The following is a 21163-nucleotide window of genomic DNA, read 5'->3' as shown; positions in this document are numbered from 1 at the left end:
GACTGGGTAGAGAGCACGCTCAAACTGCTCTTTCGCAAGGGACTCAACTTGGAGTTGCAATCCGAACTGGCCTGCCGAGACGAAGGGAAAACACTGAATCAATTCATCGAACTCACCATTCAGATTGACAATCTGATCCGTTCACGTCGTCCACTCAGAACGGTACCAACCAGCACACAAAACCCAGTCTCAAACTGAACCCATGCAGCTCGGATATACTCATCTGACTCCGGAAGAGCGGGAACGCCGTATACGTCAACATCTCTGCCTCTATTGCGGTCAGCCGGGTCACCTGAGGGCTTCTTGTCCTACAAGACCACCTCTTCGGAACTCCTCTTCGGTGAGTCCCTGTGTTCAAGCACATCACTCCAGTTCTTGTATCAAAGTACCTATAATATTGTCTCTAGAGGGCCATCATATTTCTACAGCAGCTCTGTTAGACTCGGGAGCAGCCGGAAACTTTATGTCTCATGAGTTTGCTCAACAACTAAAACTCCCACTAATCTCTTGCAACTCTCAATTGGCAGTGGAAGCACTAGATGGGCGGCCTATCGGAGATGGAAGGGTTCTACACACCACCGTGGACCTTCAACTACAAACAGTGACCCTTCACACTGAGATAATTCGTTTCTACATCATTACATCACCTCATAACCCGGTAATTCTTGGACTCCCCTGGCTACGTCAACATAATCCCCTCATTTCATGGAAGGAAGGTCGAATCATAAAATGGGACCCGTCATGTCACTCCAACTGTTTAACTGGCAGCTCTTCACTCTCCATTCAGAGCGTTGCACTAAAGGACGAACCTGTTCTTTTCCCCACTCTTCCCATTGAATATTCTGACCTCGTCAAGGCTTTTAGCAAAGCCAAGGCTATGGAACTTCCTCCTCACCGCTCAAACGACTGTTCCATTGAACTTTTACCAGGGACAACACCACCTAAGGGTCGAATTTTTCCCCTATCACAACCCGAATCAGAAGCCATGAAGAACTACATTGAGGAGGAACTTTCAAAGGGGTTCATCAGAGCATCCACGTCACCTGCAGCTTCTGGTTTTTTCTTTGTTAAGAAGAAAGATGGGGGCCTACGCCCTTGTATCGACTACCGGGGTCTCAATGACATCACTGTCAAGTTTCGATATCCCCTACCTCTAGTACCAGCTGCGCTAGAACAACTCCGCAATGCCAAGTATTTTTCCAAACTAGACCTCCGCAACGCCTACAATCTTATTCGCATCCGGGACGGTGATGAATGGAAGACAGCCTTTTCTACGAGCACTGGTCACTACGAATATTTGGTTATGCCTTTCGGGCTGTCCAACAGTCCTTCCGTATTCCAGGCATTCATCAATGACGTCTTTCGGGACATGCTTAATCGTTGGGTCATTGTTTACATCGATGATATTCTTATCTACTCCAACACCTACGAGGAACATGTGCAACACGTAAGAACAGTATTGCAATGACTCATTGATCATCAGTTATACGCCAAAGCAGAGAAGTGTGAATTTCACCAGACTACCACATCATTTTTGGGCTACATCATCAGTCAGGAGGGTGTTGCCATGGCACCATAAAATTCATTAATGAATGTGTCATCTGCAACACAAGCAAACATCTCAGACAGTTACCATCTGGCCTACTGCAACCATTGCCAGTTCCTCACCGACCATGGTCCCATCTTGCCATAGACTTTATTACCGATCTCCCCAAGTCCAATGGGAATACCACAATACTCATGGTCATAGATCGCTTCTCCAAGGCCTGTCGTTTAATTCCACTTCCCAAGTTGCCTACAGCATTTGAGACTGCTGAACTCATGTGTAACTTTGTGTTTCGCTTTTATGGCCTTCCTGAAGACATTGTGTCGGATCGAGGACCACAATTCACATCCAGAGTATGGTCAGCATTCTTCCAACAACTCAACATCAACGTTAGCCTCACTTCAGGATATCACCCACAATCGAATGGTCAAACAGAACGTCTCAATCAGGAGATCACCCGGTTCCTCAGATCCTATTGTCATCAGAACCAAGCAGACAGGAGCCGATTCCTCATGTGGGCTGAGTATGCACAGAACTCCCTCCAGAAACCCTCCACCGGACTAACCCCATTCCAATGTGTAATGGGCTTCCAACCTCCCCTATTTCCATGGTCAGGGGAACCTACCGAGGTACCCTCAGTCAACGACTGGCTCCAGAGAAGCGAAGACATCTGGAATCAGGCTCACACCCACTTGCTACATGCTGTCAGGAGACAGAGGTTGCAGGCCAATCGTCACCGTCGCCCCAACCCCGAATATACTCCAGGTCAATGGGTCTGGTTATCCACTCGAGACCTACGCCTCAGATTTCCTTGCAAGAAACTCAGTCCCAGGTATGTGGGTCCCTTCCAAATTGTTAAACAGATTACACCAGTTTCCTTTCGTTTGGCATTACCCTCTAATTATCGTATCTCTCCCACTTTTCATACATCACTTCTTAAACCCGCTGGTGGTCCGAGAGCGGAGGAGGAGGAGCAGGGGGGCTCTGTCACAAACGAGACTCCCGCGGTTCCTTCTGCTCACCACCAGAGGGAACTCTCTCCTGAATATTAAAACCATTTGAACTACATTTCCCACATACCCAGCACTGATTACCTCTCACCTGACTTTCATTAGTGGACTATTTAAGGTGCTCTCAGATTCACCCTCATTGCGAAGTTTTGTATCTACCCTGGTGATCAACTCCGAGCGTTTCTTCCTGTGTCTTGTCCTCCCGTGGATTACCTTTGGACTGTTTATTCTCATCTTGATTCTTTGCTGCCTGCCCTGAACTATATTCTCTACTGGACTGGTTTATGTGAGTTTGCCACCTGCCCTGATCTTATGCCTGTTTCTGGATTACGAGTTGCCTTATCTCTACTGTTGTGTTTGCTGGTGATTGACCTTGACTGTACAACGACGATTATAATAAAACTGCAAATGGATCCTCATTCTCCTGAAGCTTTATTACAGATAGCTTGCGTTTATTGTCGATGAGACTCGCACACCAGCGCACAGTTTACTGACTCCCACGCAAGCATATTGATCAATGAGTTTGAAACACGACTCAATACGCGGTTTCCATCCGCGTTTTCTAATTTCGTATGCACAACAGATGACAATTCAAATGTTTAAAACAAAACCCATCAATGCTACTCAGATACTGATTAATCACAAGACAAGACATAGCCTACATTTTGAATTATTCTAAAATCAAACGCAGCCAGCCACGCTTCTCACGCCATACATTCTGTATTAAGATTTTGACTTTTAATGACTTTTGTTAATTTGATTTTACTGATATTAGCCATAGTGCCTTATTATTATTATAACTGAGGAACTGAGGAAAACACAGGATGATAAAAATGTTTCCATGTCATGTAGACACTGGAATAAAAACAAAAAGTCATCCTTTGAGTCTGGACGTTCCTCTAGGACCTTCCTGAGGGCATTTTCTTTTTGACTTTCACTCATCTGCAGAAAAGAAGGCTCTGTCACCTTCCCACGGAATAAGTCTCCATGACTACGTACCCAGTCCCGCGCTGTAAGAAGGTCTCTTACAATGATTGGCTGTAAATATATATAAAAGGCACAAAATAATGAATATATTTATCTAGCATGCATGCAACTGCTTGATATATGACCAATAAAATAATTTACCCTATCAATGTCCTCTTCAACTCTTTTGCTGAGCGTGGTGGTGGTGGTGGTGGATTTTGACACCCTAAAGACAGGCTCAAGGTTTCCCTGAAGGAGTTGGGATGCTTCATTTGTCCAAAAGGCAAATTTTTGTCCATGCCTTTGGAAAACATGTTAATGTTAGAACTCTATTGTTTTAGTACACAACCTTTTTATTGTCACTTTTCTAAAAGTGGCTAAATACAACCAAGATACTGAAATTGTAACTGTAGAACATGTCATACCCTTCTAGGCAAAACCTCTCCATCAGCTGAATGCACCACCACTGGCGAATCAATGGCACCTCCTCCTAAAAACACAAAAAAAATTAAAAATACATATAAGATACATATGAGTTTGATGGGATACTTGTGTGAAAATCCAGCTTACCTCTGTGAATATTAATGGACAGGAAGTGCAGGTACTGAGAGCATACTGTGAAATACAAATAACACTGTAAGACTTTATTATCTAACAGCTCTGACTAATGAATTATTCTTACCATCAACATGTAAACACCACAGGAATTCTCTGAACACTGAAGAGAAACCTGTAAAAGGGATAGTCCATCCATAGTCATTTTAAAAACATCTGCTAGTTTGTTAAAACATTTATACATACATACTTAAAGGTCCCCTGACATGAAAGTTTCACTTTCTGAGGTTTTTTAACATTAATATGAGTTCTCCTAGCCTGTATTTGGTCCCCTTTTGTCTAGAATTTTCAGTCAGAGTTTTGACTTCAGAGTTTTGGCTATCTTTCTCTGCCTGTGAGAAAATTAGATCTCTGATGGACTGATCTTGAATCTCCCCCTTATGACGTCATACAGGGGAAAGGTACCTCCCCCTTCTCTGCTTTGCCCACCCAGAGAATTTGGCTCGCCCTTGAGAAAACGAGCTAGGAACAGGAAGTACGAACATGCAGGCGTGATTTGAGTTTTTCCTAGAGAAATAGCTTTGAGATTTTAGTTTTTCCTTGAGAGATTGCAGGTCTTGTAAACGAGCGAAGCATGGAAGTTGATCAGTGTTCGGATTAACAAATTGAACACAAAAGTATTTTTTAGTTCCTTCATCCGAGTCTCTGAAGAAACAATGGGTTAATTTTATTTTCTCTGGAAGTGCGCCGACACAACGTCCCAAAGTTTTGTATGGTCCAAACATTTCCCCAGCGACTGTTTCCTCAACTCGATCAACATCTGAAAATAAATCGATCGAGCTTAAGTTAATATTTCTCTCAAAATCGTTCAATACTGTTTATGCATCAGTAAGTCAATCCAGTGACTAAAATATCAACTTCACATCGTTTCTTTTAGTAGGATGAAAATAATCTTATTTAAATTCTGAACAAATTATACAGAAAGCAATCAAAGAACAATCTTTCCACACAGCGCAAGTTTATCTGGACAACTTGTTATGAAATTAATGACGCACGTTACACTGTATAACGAAGCTCTTACTGTATGTACATCATCGTGTCTACATTGCTGAAAGCATTAGAGAGAGCAGAAACTGTTGCAATGATAAGATCTTCATCCTCGTGATTGACAGACTGTCCTCTGCTCACTCAATGCTAATCACAGCAACATTTAATGTGATGGAATAGATCTGAATTCTTTAAAAATTAGCATGATTCATCAATCTCGATGGCTGTAATAGTAAAAAATAACATAGTAACATTATTAGGGCAACCCAGGAAACAACAAAAACCCCATGTTAGGAGACCTTTAAATTAACTTTACACAATTCCATCCTTTAAAAAAAAAAAAATCATACCCCAAGGTCTCTTCCTGTTTTTTCAGTCCAGGATCCTGGGTCAATAGAGCTTGCAATGTGCCTGCAATGTGTCAACACAAAATAGATAATATGTAATTAAATTATCAGTTATGTATGCTGATAACGGGGCTTTTAAATTAAATTGAAGCCTGAGAACAAGGATCTTATGTGAACGAAGCCTGAGAACGAGGCTTTTATTTGAATGAAGCCTGGAAACAAGGCTCCCCTTGGAAATTGTAACCAAATAACATGCCTGGAACAAGGCTTGTAAATTAATCTCTTTTGTCTCAACCTAAATATGGTTCTTAAACTGTCATCTCCAAAACCATCAGGACGAAGAGAATCAAGGAAAAGTATCTCCCTTTTAGCTACCACCATAACCTGCAATGGGTATTTTGTTAATATCCATGAAAATAGAATGGACTTAACCCTAGCTTTTGAATTTAAAACGTTACAGCTAGAAAGATTATAGTTAAAAAAATTAAAAAAACTCAACACAGAGCAGATGCTCCAAGCTGGAAATAGTATGAGATCCTTGGACCTCAAGTTTTCCTAACAGTATTGGAACAAAATATTATTCAATAATAATAAACTTCTGTGCCTGTTCCCAAAAGAGTTATTATTAGTTGATGAGTATAATAGCAAAACGTACAGGCAAACAATGCACTGGGTCCACATTTTGGTTTTTCCATGTGGGAACCACATAGAGGTCCACAATGTGAACATCTTTTCCCTTTTGGAAAGAACATTATAAATTACTGAACACACATACATTAAAATAAATACTTTTTAAAAGAAGATATAATAGTATGAAGTACATGTCTTTGTGCAGCTTCTTCGACAATCTTGAGGCAAGCATTTCCAATCTGAAATTAATTGAAAAAAGATTGCATCTCATTGAAAGCCTTGTGGAACATTATGCATTATCTGGGAATTTTGTTTTTTTTGTGTTGTAAACTAAGATTGAATATACGCACATTAGATTCCATGCACTGGCTTAAACCCAGGCTCCAGAAGTCTTCTCGGGTAAGGCAAATTTTGCCTTGCTTTACAATAAGCTCTCCTGGCGGACGATTTTGTCTAACACATACTTTAACTAAAAACAAAGAAAATTTAACATTATTTAGCATTGGCTATTTAAATATGTTTAAATTAAGTTTTACTAAAATTGAATGTTTACCAGTTCATCTTGAGTAGGGCCCAAGTCCTTCTCCCACTTTGCTCCTGAACAAGCATATGGATGCTCTATCTGCCGCTCAAATACTGAGTAACCATGGTCCTGGAGAAGCATCCTCTCAGTTGGTCCATCTGATGATCCACAAATACATCACAATTAGTAACAAGAAGTTTTGTGGAATTTAAAAAAAAGAAATTTCATATATTAATGAATTTAGCATGTAATTGAAAACTGTTTTGTACAAAGTTTATCAAACACTCTTACTTTTCGATCTGTAGTATGTCCTCAGTCTTGACACATTAACCTTCTGGCAAGTTGACCCTTCCGCAATCGTAGCCACCCCTTTGGAAGAGATGCTGGCCACAGTAAATGGTCCTTTGTGCTGACTAGTAAACGTGTCTCCTGTCCGTCGTTTCTTGGGGTCCCCCGAGAGCAGAACATCATCACCAGCCTGAATTGAACATACTCGCACAAACTTCCGCTTGCGATTTTGAAATGGCTTTTGTTGCATTCCCTGTGCGTGCTCTATGTTGCGAAGAACCTACAAAGAAATGAATTACATTCTCCACATCTCTTAACGATATATACAGTGTAAATGTGTACAAATAAAGCGGAATCATAGGAAAGAAAATACATAGATCAGCCTCTGCCTAGGTCTAATTCTGAGAAATTCACCACTTCTTTGAATAACCATTATTATTCAAAAACAAACCGTTTCATTGAGAAGTTTCATCTTATTGACTCTGGAGTCGATGTCATCTTCTGGGTCAGTAACTTCAAAATCATCTCCCATGGGACAGGCATTCATGACCTCTGGCAGACGAGGGTGTCGATGGAAGAGTAGAAAGTATGGACTGTGTCTAGTGGAGGACTGATCACATAGGAAGCTTCTCATTTACTATCAAATGTGTATTAAATGAAAAAGTCCACCCTTAACATTAAGTATTAAATAAATTAATCAATTTAGTTTTCCCATTGACATCTAACAGTAGATATAATAAATATAACAAGTAAATGTGTTAAGACCTGCTTTGCAGTGTTGATGCCGTACACCACAGCAGGAAGGTGGAGGTCCCAGTCATTGTGGCTGTCATTAACATACTTTCTGAGAGCACGCTTGATGTTCTGATTGGTTCTTTCATCCTGTACATATCAATGAATTTATAAAGTTGATGAATAACCAGCCCAGGCTCATATGGACCATATGGAGCTGGTTAAGTGATGCAAACTTCATAATTTATAAGTTTACAAATCATGCACTATGGTTAAAAGGGTTTTGAGGTCATAACATAATAATGTGCAAGGAGCCACATGAAAACATGTCATTGGTCTACCCTTGAAACTACCCTTGTACTCATAATTGTGTATGAAAATAATTAAAAGCGCTTGCTATTTTACTGCCTCTAGTGTTCATTTCGTTTGGAATCTGAAGTGACATGTATAAATATGGCCACAGGAACGTTTTTCTAAACATCTTTGTAAATAACCGCAAGACAACAATAGTACTTTAAGGATATCCTGTTTAAGAGTTACCTGTCCGTTGGTCTGGGGATGGTAAGCACTGGAGACAGCATGTTTAATGTTCAGCGCGTTGAAAATGCTGCTGTTGAGCTGCAGAGGGATCATCGGTTAAATTTGCAAGACTAGAGTAATTGCAGACAACATATATGTTGAGAGTGACTTGAGTAGGGGAAAACAATTAAACCTTTACAAAACTTCACCTGGTTGACAAACTCTTTCCCTTGGTCGGTAATTATTTTTCTGACCGTGCCGAACAAGTACAACTTTCTGATTATTTTTGCAGACACCTCAGCTGCTGTCTTAGATTCCAGGGGCGCTGCAATCACCCACTTAGTGTACAGGTCAGTCATGGTAAGAACATACTTCTTGTTGCGTGCCGTTTCTGGCAGTGGTCCAATCAGATCCAAACCAAGCACCTCCCAAGCTTCTTTTACCTGCATGCCACAAAACTAGCATTACTCAAAAGCTGGTAAAACTGTACGCAAGCTTGATATTAGCTTGTTAGTTTCATCACTCAGTATGCTAAAGCATTGTAAGCAGTACCTTGATGGAATGCAAAACTGGCACAACAGTCTTGATTGGGTCATTCAACTGGCAGCGGTGACAAGTTCTGACCTAAAAGCAAAACATTTTTTTTTTACAAATTGTCTAGAAATATAGCCAGTTGATGAGACACGGTTTTAACATTAAGTGACATGGCCTCTGTGGCTTTAATATGTTAAGTCCATATGCTCCTGCAGTTGATACAAGTTGGTGATAATACAGTAATCAACATTTGAAGTGGATTAAGACCTTTCATTAAAGATATATATGACTTTTCAACTTTAATAACTTTTTTTGATCCACTTTAAATAGAACTTTTAAATCAATGAGATATCTAGTAATCAAAGGTGGCAAAAGTAGACACATTCTTAAGTATAGATATAAGATACCCATTAAGTATGTACAGTATATATATATATATATATATATATATATATATATATATATATATAAGAGAGATATCTTACGTCAATGACAACAAATGCATTTATACGCATTTGTTGTTTAAATGGCTGACATCATTGAAATGACTATTTTTTGAAAAATCATAAAATGTAGGCCTAATTTTACTGGAGGTGAGATTGGATTGTGAACAGTAGGCAACCATCTATACTTGAGGATTAAGTTTGATGCAAGAACTGCTTTTATCTGATCCTCATTAACAAAATAGTTTTAGTGTTACTCTTAGTTGTCAGAAGTGAAAACTATTTAAACTATTGAGTGCAGTTTTGAGATGGATTAGCACTTACAAAGATGTAGGCTGTGATGATTTTGTTCAGTTATTATAGTGTTTGATCTTTACATTTTTGGGTCAAATAACAAATTGCAAATGATTACACAACACTAAAAGTACTAAAACTTAAATTAAAACTAAATAAAAAGCATTTTAAAAAAATAAATAAATTAGGAAACCTACATTAAAAAGTCAACTGAATTTTAAAAAGTAAAAATGAAATAAATACAAAACTGTAGTAAATTTGGATGGCAGTAGAAGGTCACTCATGGTCTTACTTTCAGTGTAAACTTTAATTTAAAATGTTTCAGTGTTTGCAGTAAAGTAAACAAGGGTTTGCAATAATGCATGTTTACATAAACAAAAGTTTTATTTATTTTTTCAATAAAAAAGTAGTTGAAAGAATTTGAAGCACACAAGTTTGAAATTTGTTACAGCACACTTTAATATTAATTGTTTAAGATGTGCATGTTAACAGTATAAAACAAGTTTGTTAAATGTGCACTGTTGTGCATATGTTAAACAAACAAACGTTTTTAATAACAGTAGTTGCTTTGTATATATTACTTTCAGAACAGTTGAACATAATACTGTTTATAAAGATGCATGCATAAAAATAAATATAAAGCAAGGTTTTTAAAGTTTTTTAGCAATCCTTGTACTGTGTAACCTTAAGTAATGTTTTTATAAAACAAATCTATGTAAAAAAAGTAAATAATACAAATTTTGAACTTGTTATAAATAGTCATGCAAGAAACAATATAAGAACTCCATCAATGTTATTGGTGTAATAACTTATGAGTTCTTAAAGAATAATGTAGTAAATGTGAATATGCATGTGTTAGAAGGAAAGTTCACGTCTGAGTGTGTGTGTGTGTGTGTGTGTGTGTGTGTGTGTGTGTGTGTGTGTGTGTGTGTGTGTGTGTGTGTGTGTGTGTGTGTGACACAGGTATTCCCTAAGTTAGGGAGTCCATCTAAAGAAGTATAGTAATATAATTAAATTTTGATCTTGTGGATTGTTCTTTTTGCATGACAGGTATGTTTAGGACAGAATAAACAGTTAGCAATACCTATGGAATATCTTTTGAAAAACATGAAAACCCAACATGTGCAATCAAATTTACTTATACTCACTTTATTTTATAATTTCATTTTCTTTTTTATTCATTGGAACCCAGTGGTATTGTAAATATTCAGCCTATATATGAGAAATCTGTTAAAATTGATGATGATAAGTGTAGTTAAGTCAACGAGAAATATATTGACTTGCAAGGGATTGGTTTGAAAAGTAATAGAAAACTCTCCTGAGACTCTATTACCCTAATTATTCAGAGTAAGATAAAATAAGAATCACTTTTCATTACACAAGAAATATTTTGCATAATGTATATTTCACAACAAATGACAGTATTGTTTTCTAACATGTTTACTAATTCTAATTTTCAACATAAACAGTTTGTAGTAAGTGACAGATTTAGATATTTATTTTGAATAATGAAATTCATTAACTAATTTATTGTGGTCCAATGCATGTGGAAAAATGACATATTTAAAGAAGTCAAAACATATTTAAAGGTGCTCTAAGCCATGCGGGGTGACGTAACTTCTTGTTGACGTTTAAAGTATTTTCAAAAAAAACGGAGGCTATATAGACCCTCCCTCCTCCTCATCTGCACTGACCCCCGACATCCCACCCCCAGGGCCTTCTTGTCAGTTATTGGTTGGAACCGTTTGTTATGTTTCGTGGACGGGTCTCCACAGTTTTTCTTTGTTGACATTTGTGGAGCCTGGGTTGTCTGCATAGAAAAATGTTTCGGCCTAAAAAACGTGAGACATCGCTAAGAGCACTTAAGTAATTCCATTGTGTAGTAAATGTCATGTTCCGCACACACACCGGAAGATTCTAAAACAGTTCTTTATTGGGTAATCCGTACTCACAATCCAGTACAGGCAAGGGTTCCATGACAAACACTGAAACAGACAGGGTATATATAGATGCTGGTCATATAATTAGAATATCATTCAAAAAAAAAAAATTTTTTTTTTTTACAGATTGTACCAAAAAAACTAAATCTCAGATAATTAGAATATTACATGAAATCGAACAGTAATTATTACACAGTAATCCCATGGTCATTGAACCAGAATTTGGTTATTTTGGCAGAGTAGGCAGGTACAAATCCTGCTGGAAAATAAAGGAAGCATGTGCTCTGAAAATGTCTTGGTAGATGGCTGCGTTGACTCTGGATTTAATAAAGCACAGTGGACCATAGTCCTCTTTTCTGAAGAGAGCCAATTTGGCATCTCATCTGGAAACCAAGGTCACAGAGTCTGGAGGAAGAATATAAAGCGCACAATTCAAGATTCTTGAAGTCCAGTGTGAAGTTTCCATAGTCTGTGTTGGTTTGGGGAGCCTTGTCATCGGTGGGTGTTGGTCCACTGTGCTGTCCACTCAACACAGACGTCTTCCACGACATTGTCATAGCACGTCATGCTTCCTTCAGCAAACAAGCTGTATGGAGATGCTTCCTTCATTTTCAAGGAGGATTTGCACCTGCCTACTCTGCCAAAATAACCAAAACCTGGTTAAATGACAATGGGATTACTGTGTGATTTTATGTAATATTCTAATTTTCTGAGATTTAGATTTTGTGTTTTTCAGCTGTAAGCCATAATCATCAAAATTATAATAAATAAAGGCTTGAAATATCACACTTTGCATGTAATGAGTCTATATAATATATAAATATAATTTTATGATATTCTAATTATATGATCAGCACATGTATTTATACACACACACACACACACACACACACACATATGTATATACATCTTGCCAAAACTTCAAAACAATGCACAACCACAAGTTTATAAACATTTTATTTAACAATTAGTTGTTGTAAAAGAAACAAGAAAGTCTAACAATGTCAATTGTTCCCCTGTACTGAATGATTTTTATATCTCTCCCTTCCTGATGGATAAAGTTTTTAATTTGTTTTATTTTGACATGGATTATTCACATAAAAGGAGAGGTTGTGAAAGTTGTCTCCTGTCCTCCTCTACTGAATGACACTGGTTTGATATCTCTGTCTCACCGCTGGACAAAGCTGTTACAAAAAGAACGTTAATTTTGGACATACAATACCAATTTCCGCCAGTAGGGGTAAAAAGAGAGCAGTTGGGGTAAAAATAGAAGTTGTGAAAGTTGTGCCCTGTCCTCCTCTACTGAAAGACACTTGTTTGATGTCTCTGTCTCACTGCTGGACAAAGCTATTACAAAAAGAATGTTAATTTTGGACATGCAATACCAATTTCAGCCTGTAGGGGTGAAAATTGAGCAGCTGGGGTAAAAATAGAGGTTGTGAAAGTTGTGCCCTGTCCTCCTCTAATGAATGACACTTGTTTTATGTCTCTGTCTCACTGCTGGACAAAGCTATTACAAAAAGAATGTTAATTTTGGACATGCAATACCAATTTCAGCCATAGGGGTGAAAATAGAACAGTAGGGATAAGAATAAAGGTTGTGAAAGTTGTCCACTGTCCTCCTCTACTGATTGACACTGGTTTGATGTCTCTGTCTCACCGCTGGACAAAGCTATTACAAAAAGAATGTTAATTTTGGACATGCAGTACCAATTTCAGCCAGTAGGGGTGAAAATAGAGCAGTTGGGGTAAAAATAGAAGTTGTGAAAGTTGTCCCCTGTCCTCCTCTACTGAAGGACACTAGTTTGATGTCTCTGTCTCACTGCTGGACAAAGCTATTACAAAAAGAATGTTAATTTTGGACATGCAATACCAATTTCAGCCATAGGGGTGAAAATAGAACAGTAGGGATAAGAATAAAGGTTGTGAAAGTTGTCCACTGTCCTCCTCTACTGATTGACACTGGTTTGATGTCTCTGTCTCACCGCTGGACAAAGCTATTACAAAAAGAATGTTAATTTTGGACATGCAGTACCAATTTCAGCCAGTAGGGGTGAAAATAGAGCAGTTGGGGTAAAAATAGAAGTTGTGAAAGTTGTCCCCTGTCCTCCTCTACTGAAGGACACTAGTTTGATGTCTCTGTCTCACTGCTGGACAAAGCTATTACAAAAAGAATGTTAATTTTGGACATGCAATACCAATTTCAGCCAGTAGGGGTGAAAATAGAACAGTAGGGATAAAAATAGAGGTTGTGAAAGTTGTGCCCTGTCCTCCTCTACTGAAGGACACTAGTTTGATGTCTCTGTCTCACTGCTGGACAAAGCTATTACAAAAAGAATGTTAATTTTGGACATGCAATACCAATTTCAGCCAGTAGGGGTGAAAATAGAGCAGCTGGGTTAAAAATAGAGGTTGTGAAAGTTGTCCCCTGTCCTCCTCTAATGAATGACACTTGTTTGATGTCTCTGAAAGAGTGTTAATTTTGGACATACAATACCAATTTCCACCAATAGGGGTAAAAAATAGAGCAGTAGTGGTAAACTTAAAGGTTGTGAAAGTTGTCCCCTGTCCTCCTCCACTGAATGACACTAGTTTGATGTCTCTGTCTCACTTCTGGTCTGGACAAAGCTATTACAAAAAGAATGTTAATTTTGGACAGGCAATACCGATTTCAGCCAGTAGGGGTAAAGGAGGGGTTGTTAAAGATGCCCACTGAGTCCCCCTACCGAACTGCACTGGTCTCATGTCATTAGGCCCTTTAGAATTAAAAAGCCATTACTAAAACATACACTCTGCGTTTTCCTTAAAAACGAAAAAAAAAGTGCACTTTCCCCACGGTCCCTTACTCGCTTCTCCGTCTAGAGCGAGCTTTCCCGGCGAAACTCACATTTCGGCGGCTTTTGAGGGGCAGTGCTCCGTGTATAAAGCGAAAATACGGAAAATTAAGCTTGTGAAACATTGTTAGCCTTGCATTATAGCTGCAATAGTGTTTAAATAATTTTTTGGCCTAGTCGTTTAGGAGGTATTGCCATTTTTCAGCGAATGTCCGGGGAATATCGAAAACAAAACTAACTTTACCCCGGTAATGAACCGCTGAATGTATGTTGTTTTAACCGCGGAAAGACGTCAGTAACGTTACACTCCGTTTCTCAAGTTGAAATCCTCCAACGTTAATATAATTCTCCTGTCTGCTGTGTCGGACAAAATGGCGGATTATGATTGGTCAGGTCACCTGTCAATCAAACTCCCTGCAAAGGGTCAATTACGTATGATTCATGTTTCAGCCTTTCATAATAGAGGGAATGCGCATGACGTCACCGTCGGCCGGCGTGCCTGCAGTTCCTCACAGTGAGTGGCAAAAAGACTGAGCGGCTGTATGTGTTCAGCGTGAATACCGCGAAAAACAAACACAACACACACAAATAAAGTGGGAAAGAGCTTTGCGATTGACTGTAGGCCTACAACTAGATTTGACAAAACATCGGAGGTATATTTTTACAGACTGCTATAGAAAGAGGAGCAAATGGATCGTAGCAATTCAAAGAAACGACTGGACTCCAGTCAGCCAAAGGTGGATTTGCAGTTATCATTTTGTGTCAATATGCTGAATTTAGCTGTAAAACCATACCCGTATATTTTGTATTGTTATATACATTAACAGCTCATCAATTAAATATTTATCATTGCATATTCTGCATTATTGGATGTTTTTTTAATAAACACTGACCAAAAAACGTATAAAGTTTTAGAGCTGGACGATATGATATATATAGGATATAACACTGATATAAGTGATCACCCGGATTTAGACCTACCAATATTGTATTTATATAAAGCGTTCACAGGCAAATTTGCTTTATGTTTAGGTCTTGCTTTTATTTCCCTGGTGTCGAAATCAGGCAGTAAATGTCAGGCAACACGATTCCCGGCTGCATGTCAATATCCATGGATCGTTGGATCTTTAGTAAGTTGTAAGGAACACTATATTGAGTCCAACATTTAGTTTAAATTGATAAAATTGTTCGATTTAGTCGCATTTCCGCAGTTTTTCCCTATTGAATCCAGTCACGCAGCAGATCTTTTGCCACTCGGTCAGGCTGAGGGGGGTTGTCACGCGGGAAAGTCACGTGTCAAATGCATTCCCTCTATAGATTGCTGTCAGATTCAGCTTCTCACTCTCTCTCTCTCTCTCTCTCTCTCTCTCTCTCTCGCTCTCTCTCACACACACACAAACTGTTTTATTTACAATATATTTACATGTAAATGTATGTTTTTGCTCTACATCATTACACAATTTAAGATTAACATTACTTTCGTTGGCTGCACATATTGTCCACCCAATTTTTTTCTTTACATAATTTATGCAATATAATCTACTTATGATGTTTGTATTTGTAACATATTGCTGTAATCATTTCTATTGACTATATAAAGTTCATCATCAGTACATTCTATTTCTCACTATTCTATTCTAGACATAAATGATTATAGGCATTATATGATCTTAGGCATAGCAAACTGATTGGTCAGTGATGATTTCTCTTTAGATTGAATAAATATCTACATTGACTAAGATATTCAGTGATGCTTTTTTTCTTCTTCCTTTTTCACTTTAGAAAACGGTCATTGCCTCTGCTATGTAAGTATCCTTTTTGATTCACGCTTTCCAAATTCTCACACACCTATGTAATATATAAGATGGTGATTATTTTTTTCATCCTTTTTGTTTTTTCTTAACAGCATAAAAGAAACCCAAAGGCTCTTTTAAGAGCCATCTGCCCTTCTGCAATCACAGGTACTTGTTGCTGTCACTCTTAAAGTTACTTTTGATCCAGATGCCCTGCTCATCCAGCCAGATGAGGCAAGCATCACATTCTGCTGGTTTCATGCAGTTTCTTTATTATTTTATTTTAATATGGATCAAATTTTTAATTTTTTGCAAACAAACTATAACTAAATTTCCCAGAATTATTGGTTGAGTATTTCTAGAATTGAGATCATCATGAATTTATGAATATATATTCAAATAAATGTTTATAAAGTATGTTTATTTAATTAATTTTGTATAGTGTTTTTTTAAACATTGTTATGATTATCTCTTTATGGAAATTGATCTCTATGGAATTTGGTTTATGGAATATGGTTTTAATGCCTTTTTTGTTGCAGTGCTGGTCATCTCTGGTGATGCTCGCCATGTAAGTACTACTGTAATGCTATTTGCACTGCATATATTTACCACTAAATGTTAATGCAATATAATTATCAATGCGTATGACGACTCATCTAAGAAAATGTTTTTAAAACAGACTAAAAAACTACATCCCATATTTAATTTATCCCACAAAATTTAATTGCAAAGTGATCCATTCATTCTCAAATGATCAAGAGTGCTTGTTTTAACAGACGCATCGTTCTTATACAGATCCAAGATGAAAACGGCATCGTGTTCGTCACTATTTTGTTTCCTTAGCACATTAACAAAACAATCAATGACACTAATAACACTTATGCTACTAAATAAAAGTAATATCACTAAAATGACACAGGCCTAATAACAGTCTTTAGTTTACGAACACAGCAAAACTCTGCCATCTTTAAAAATCAAAAGTAGCTTCAAATACTTGTTAAACAAGAAATATTCTTCTTCCTTTTTTCCCCACTGTCATTAATGTAGAAATATTAAGCCAGTAAATTAAGACATTCGCTATATCATTATATCCATCATCATCTCTGAGAGAATTCAGCGACAGATGCCGAAAGGTCAGTCCGTTTTTTTACTTTCACTTTCAGAGAATGAGCGCGGTTACATGCACGTTCTTAACCCGATTTTGCTGAATAAACTGACAATGCATGTGGTCATGTAAACGCACTAACCCGTTTTCCTTTATCGGAGTCAAGTCGTAAGTTTGTATAAACCGATCGACTTTTTGCTAGATTTTTGCCCCTTACTCTGATTTCTCCTGCCGTTTAAAACACATTAACTCGCGTTCTTTGGGCTTATTGAAGTGCGCATATGTGAAGTGTAGGAAGACGCATATCTTAAACTCTGACTCTTGACCCAAGAAATGATTAAAACCCGTTTTTAACTACAGAAATACTGTCAAAATGCTGCATCTGTAAAGATCTTTTTTACCTCACTATATCGGGAAATAACCTAATCAAGCCTATTAATAAACACTCCACCTTTGCTAGCAAAATAGTTAATAATCAAATAAGTAAGCCCCGCCCCCTCACGATAAGATCATGTATTGCCGATCTCGGATATGAAAATGGAGCATGTCGCCCAACACTATGAAAATGGTGAATGAAAAATGTTGTCAGTTCTGTTTTGCTGTTAAAACTTAACATTGTTTTCTTGTTCGCAGTGTTGGTCATCTCTGGAGAAGCTCACCATGTAAGTACTACTGTAATGCTCATTTGTTGGCCATTTGCACTGTATATTGTTCACTTACTTTTGATTGGTAGAAAGTTTTAAAATCACTGCAGCATGTTTATGAATTATTATGGGACAACATAATATATCTTTGAAGAAGAATGTATAACAATACACAATTTTGATAAATGTGAACGTGGACTTATTTGAGCTGTGAACAAATCTAAATTGTTTCTTTTTTTTCTTCTTTTTTATTTTAGATTGGAAGTTGTGTCCATCTAGGTAAGTATTGTAATGAGTCAGCAGACACAAGGGGATCCATATGCAGCTTTTATAGAGTAGTCTGACAGGCATGGATTGGCAACGGAGACAAGGCAGAGACAAACCATATACAAGAAAAGGGTCAAGACAGGCAGAGAGAATCAGAGTCCAGTAAACAGTCCAGGGTCAGGACAGGCAGAGAAGGGTCAGCAACAGTAAACAATCCACAGGTCAAACACAGGAATCAAACTCGGGAAGATAACGCTTAGAAATGATGGCCTGGGCACATCAAGACTTCGCCCTGGTGTGGTGTGTGGAACCGTACACCTGAACTTTGTAATCAGCACAGTGCAGGTGTATGGTGTTTCATATAATCAGTCCAGGGAGGTGCGTGATGGGAAATGTAGTCCATGATAATCCAGGGAGTGCGTGGCTAATCGTGACAAGTATAATTGTTTAACAGAATGTTTTTGCAACAGAGAAATCTGTATAGTGAAATTTGGAATGTTGTTTACTAAGATTTAAAAAATAATAATAAATTCCATCTTTAGTTATAACAAAAAATATAAGTTACTTATTGATGTATTCAAAATGATTAATGCAATGGCAATATAGTTCTTATTCACATTTAATGATTCAATAATTCCTGTACTTTTATATAGGCATGTTTGTGTGTTTTAAGAATGTAATTAACTTGTTTTTTGTGTGTGTGTGTGTGTGTGTGTCTGTCTGTGTGTGTGTGTGTGTGTGTTATCTATCCTGTCCTATCCTATCCTATCAACACCTTATATCCATTTTCATTCAAACCTTTATCCTGCTTATTTGCTTAAACCTTTGCCATTTCTTCACTTTCTCTTCCCAAACTGATAAAAAAAAAATCTGGCCTTGCATCCCAAAACGCTGCTGCTCTGCTTGCTGCTTGCTTGCTCGCAACCCAAACGCTACCAATCTGCAATCTCTTCCCCAATGCAAAACCAACCCAAACGCACCAATGCAGCTTGCTAACGCATCTTAAAAAAGAGCCAGTAAACCCAAACTTTTGAACCCAAAAAACAAACCCAAACTTTTGAACCCAAAAACCAATTGATTTACAGTGCCAGACAGTCTTGAAAGAGGGACCATCTCCAGTCTGCCCTGCTGATCTTCTGTCCTGCTGATCTCCAGTCTGCCCTGCTACTAGGGTTGCAACGGTATGAGATTTTCACGGTATGATAATCGTCTCAGAAAATATCACGGTTTCACGGTTTCACGGTATACGATATTAAAATTATCATTATTATAATCAGCATCAGCTATAATGGCCCTTAAATGAATAAAAACAGATATTGTTTTTGGTTGAACATGGTTTATTGTAACAAAGGTTTTTTCAATAGAGTCTTTATGAAATGTATATTTATTTCCTCAGAAATTCTGGGTTGTCTGAAATAACTGATCTGGATTCTGTGATTGAATACAAAATGTATTTTTGAGAATGCAATCAGATAAAATGTAACAACTTTAGTTTGTCTACACAAGAGAAGTTTAATAAATTAAAACATGGACAAAAAAACTATACACAATAGTAATATATTTTAATCATAGGCTAAACCAAACTTTTTTTTTCCAGGTTGTAGGGGAGAGCGGGGCACAACCTAACGCTTTTTGCTTTTGGCTCAATTAATTAAAAAATAATTAGGTTAGATTAATACTTTTTTTTACACAAGCAACATGCACATCTCTGCTACAAATGAACACTTAAAGTTTTTTTCTAGGACCTACCATTTTCGTACAGTTGGACTGAAAGTGACAGAAGTGCAAATGTTACAACTTACCCCATATGCGGGGTTAATTGTAACAGAGAGAGGGGTTAGTTGTAACACTTGTGTGTAACACACATAATTCAGTACTATTTTATTTGTATAGTTTGATATTGTTTGTGCATCTGTATAGACAGATATCCATACATATCCCTCATCCAATCATCCTTATATTATGGATCAATATCATGGATAGAGACATAGAAAAGGGCTGCATAGTTTTGCAATAAATAATAATAAATAAAATTATAAATATTGTAATTGCAATTAAATTAGATTTGTGTGTGGCAGCTGCATGATGCACAATTTTTATTATTATTAATAATAACAGTAATGATAATACAAATTAGCTTAAAATAAAAATTTAAAGGGTTTATTGCATTAATAACAGGCCATATTTTTAATAAATAAACAAGTTATCATTCATAGAACACTACATTTTAAACATTTTAAATCCCAACATTGTTTGTGAACGTCTAACAAAGTTAAATGTATACTCAAACCTGAAAAGTTGTGTGGCTCCGTTTTCATTTGATTATCATTGTACACTTGGAGGCTTAGTTGTACCACTCTGTTAGAATTAACCCCGCTGTGTATTACATATTTTAAACCTAGCTAACAGTCGCTAGGAATTGCTGACATGTTTCAAAACGGTGCTATGTTTGAGCCAACAAGACGGTGATTAAGGCAATATAAAGTTAGATTTGGAAACGTATACACCCAACTCAGAAACCGAAAAAAACCTATGATGAAAAAAATTACTTTCATGGTGTCAAAACACTCTTTGTCCAGTATCTTCACGAAATACAATCAAAACTTTCCGCAAATTCGCGGGAGACCGTCTTCTGGCAGCAAGAGAAAAATAGCGGAAAGACAGCCTGCTTGATCCTGACGAACTGTGTAAACGGTGTTACATTTAACCCCGCGTTAACACCTACTGAACACCTATGAGTTTCAGTCAGTGTATTTGATGATTATTCTTTAAAAAAATAAATATAAAGTGCACATTAAGTGTTCTCTGTCTAGATATGTTCATGTGTTCACGTCTTCGTAGTGGCTGAGACAGCTTTAAAAACCATGAGCGTCATGCGTACTTGAGTGTGTACTAGATCTACTAGACGAAACGGCGCTGCTCATTCAGAGACACGCTGAAGGGGCTTGCACACCAGTCTTTTTGCGTTGTATATTCACAGACACGCACATCGCGATTTGATTTAGGCTACTGCATAGCTATATTTTGCTTTATTTATCCATCTATCTTTTTAAATCGCACATTTTACGTGGCATCTGTTTTGTAACGCAAAAAGACGCATGTGTGCGTCTTTTTGACAGACCGGGATTCCCTCAGCATGACAGAAA

The 21163-nt window shown here is 37.5% G+C and overlaps 1 protein-coding gene and 1 long non-coding RNA gene across 2 annotated transcripts; one reads left to right on the top strand and one right to left on the bottom strand.

The window, feature by feature from the left end:
• Positions 1 to 3327: 3327 nt before the first annotated feature.
• On the bottom strand, positions 3328 to 6207 carry LOC148997659 (uncharacterized). The gene is made up of 7 exons (XM_089120318.1): positions 6127 to 6207; positions 5475 to 5535; positions 4205 to 4252; positions 4093 to 4137; positions 3948 to 4012; positions 3685 to 3823; positions 3328 to 3594 (listed from the first exon to the last, which is right to left on the bottom strand). The coding sequence occupies exons 1-7, from the start codon at positions 6198 to 6200 to the stop codon at positions 3328 to 3330; spliced, it is 699 nt and encodes a 232-aa protein (XP_088976444.1). The 5' UTR covers positions 6201 to 6207.
• A 10310-nt stretch (positions 6208 to 16517) lies between these two features.
• Positions 16518 to 19176, top strand: LOC148997658 (uncharacterized). The gene is made up of 4 exons (XR_016147521.1): positions 16518 to 16569; positions 17740 to 17768; positions 18008 to 18029; positions 19006 to 19176. It is a non-coding gene; the product is annotated as an uncharacterized LOC148997658 (long non-coding RNA).
• Positions 19177 to 21163: the final 1987 nt, after the last annotated feature.

Source organism: Pimephales promelas, chromosome 2 (genome assembly GCF_988280905.1).
Source record: "Pimephales promelas chromosome 2, fPimPro1.hap1.1, whole genome shotgun sequence".
NCBI lineage: Eukaryota > Metazoa > Chordata > Actinopteri > Cypriniformes > Leuciscidae > Pimephales > Pimephales promelas.
This window is presented reverse-complemented; position numbering and strand designations above follow the sequence as displayed.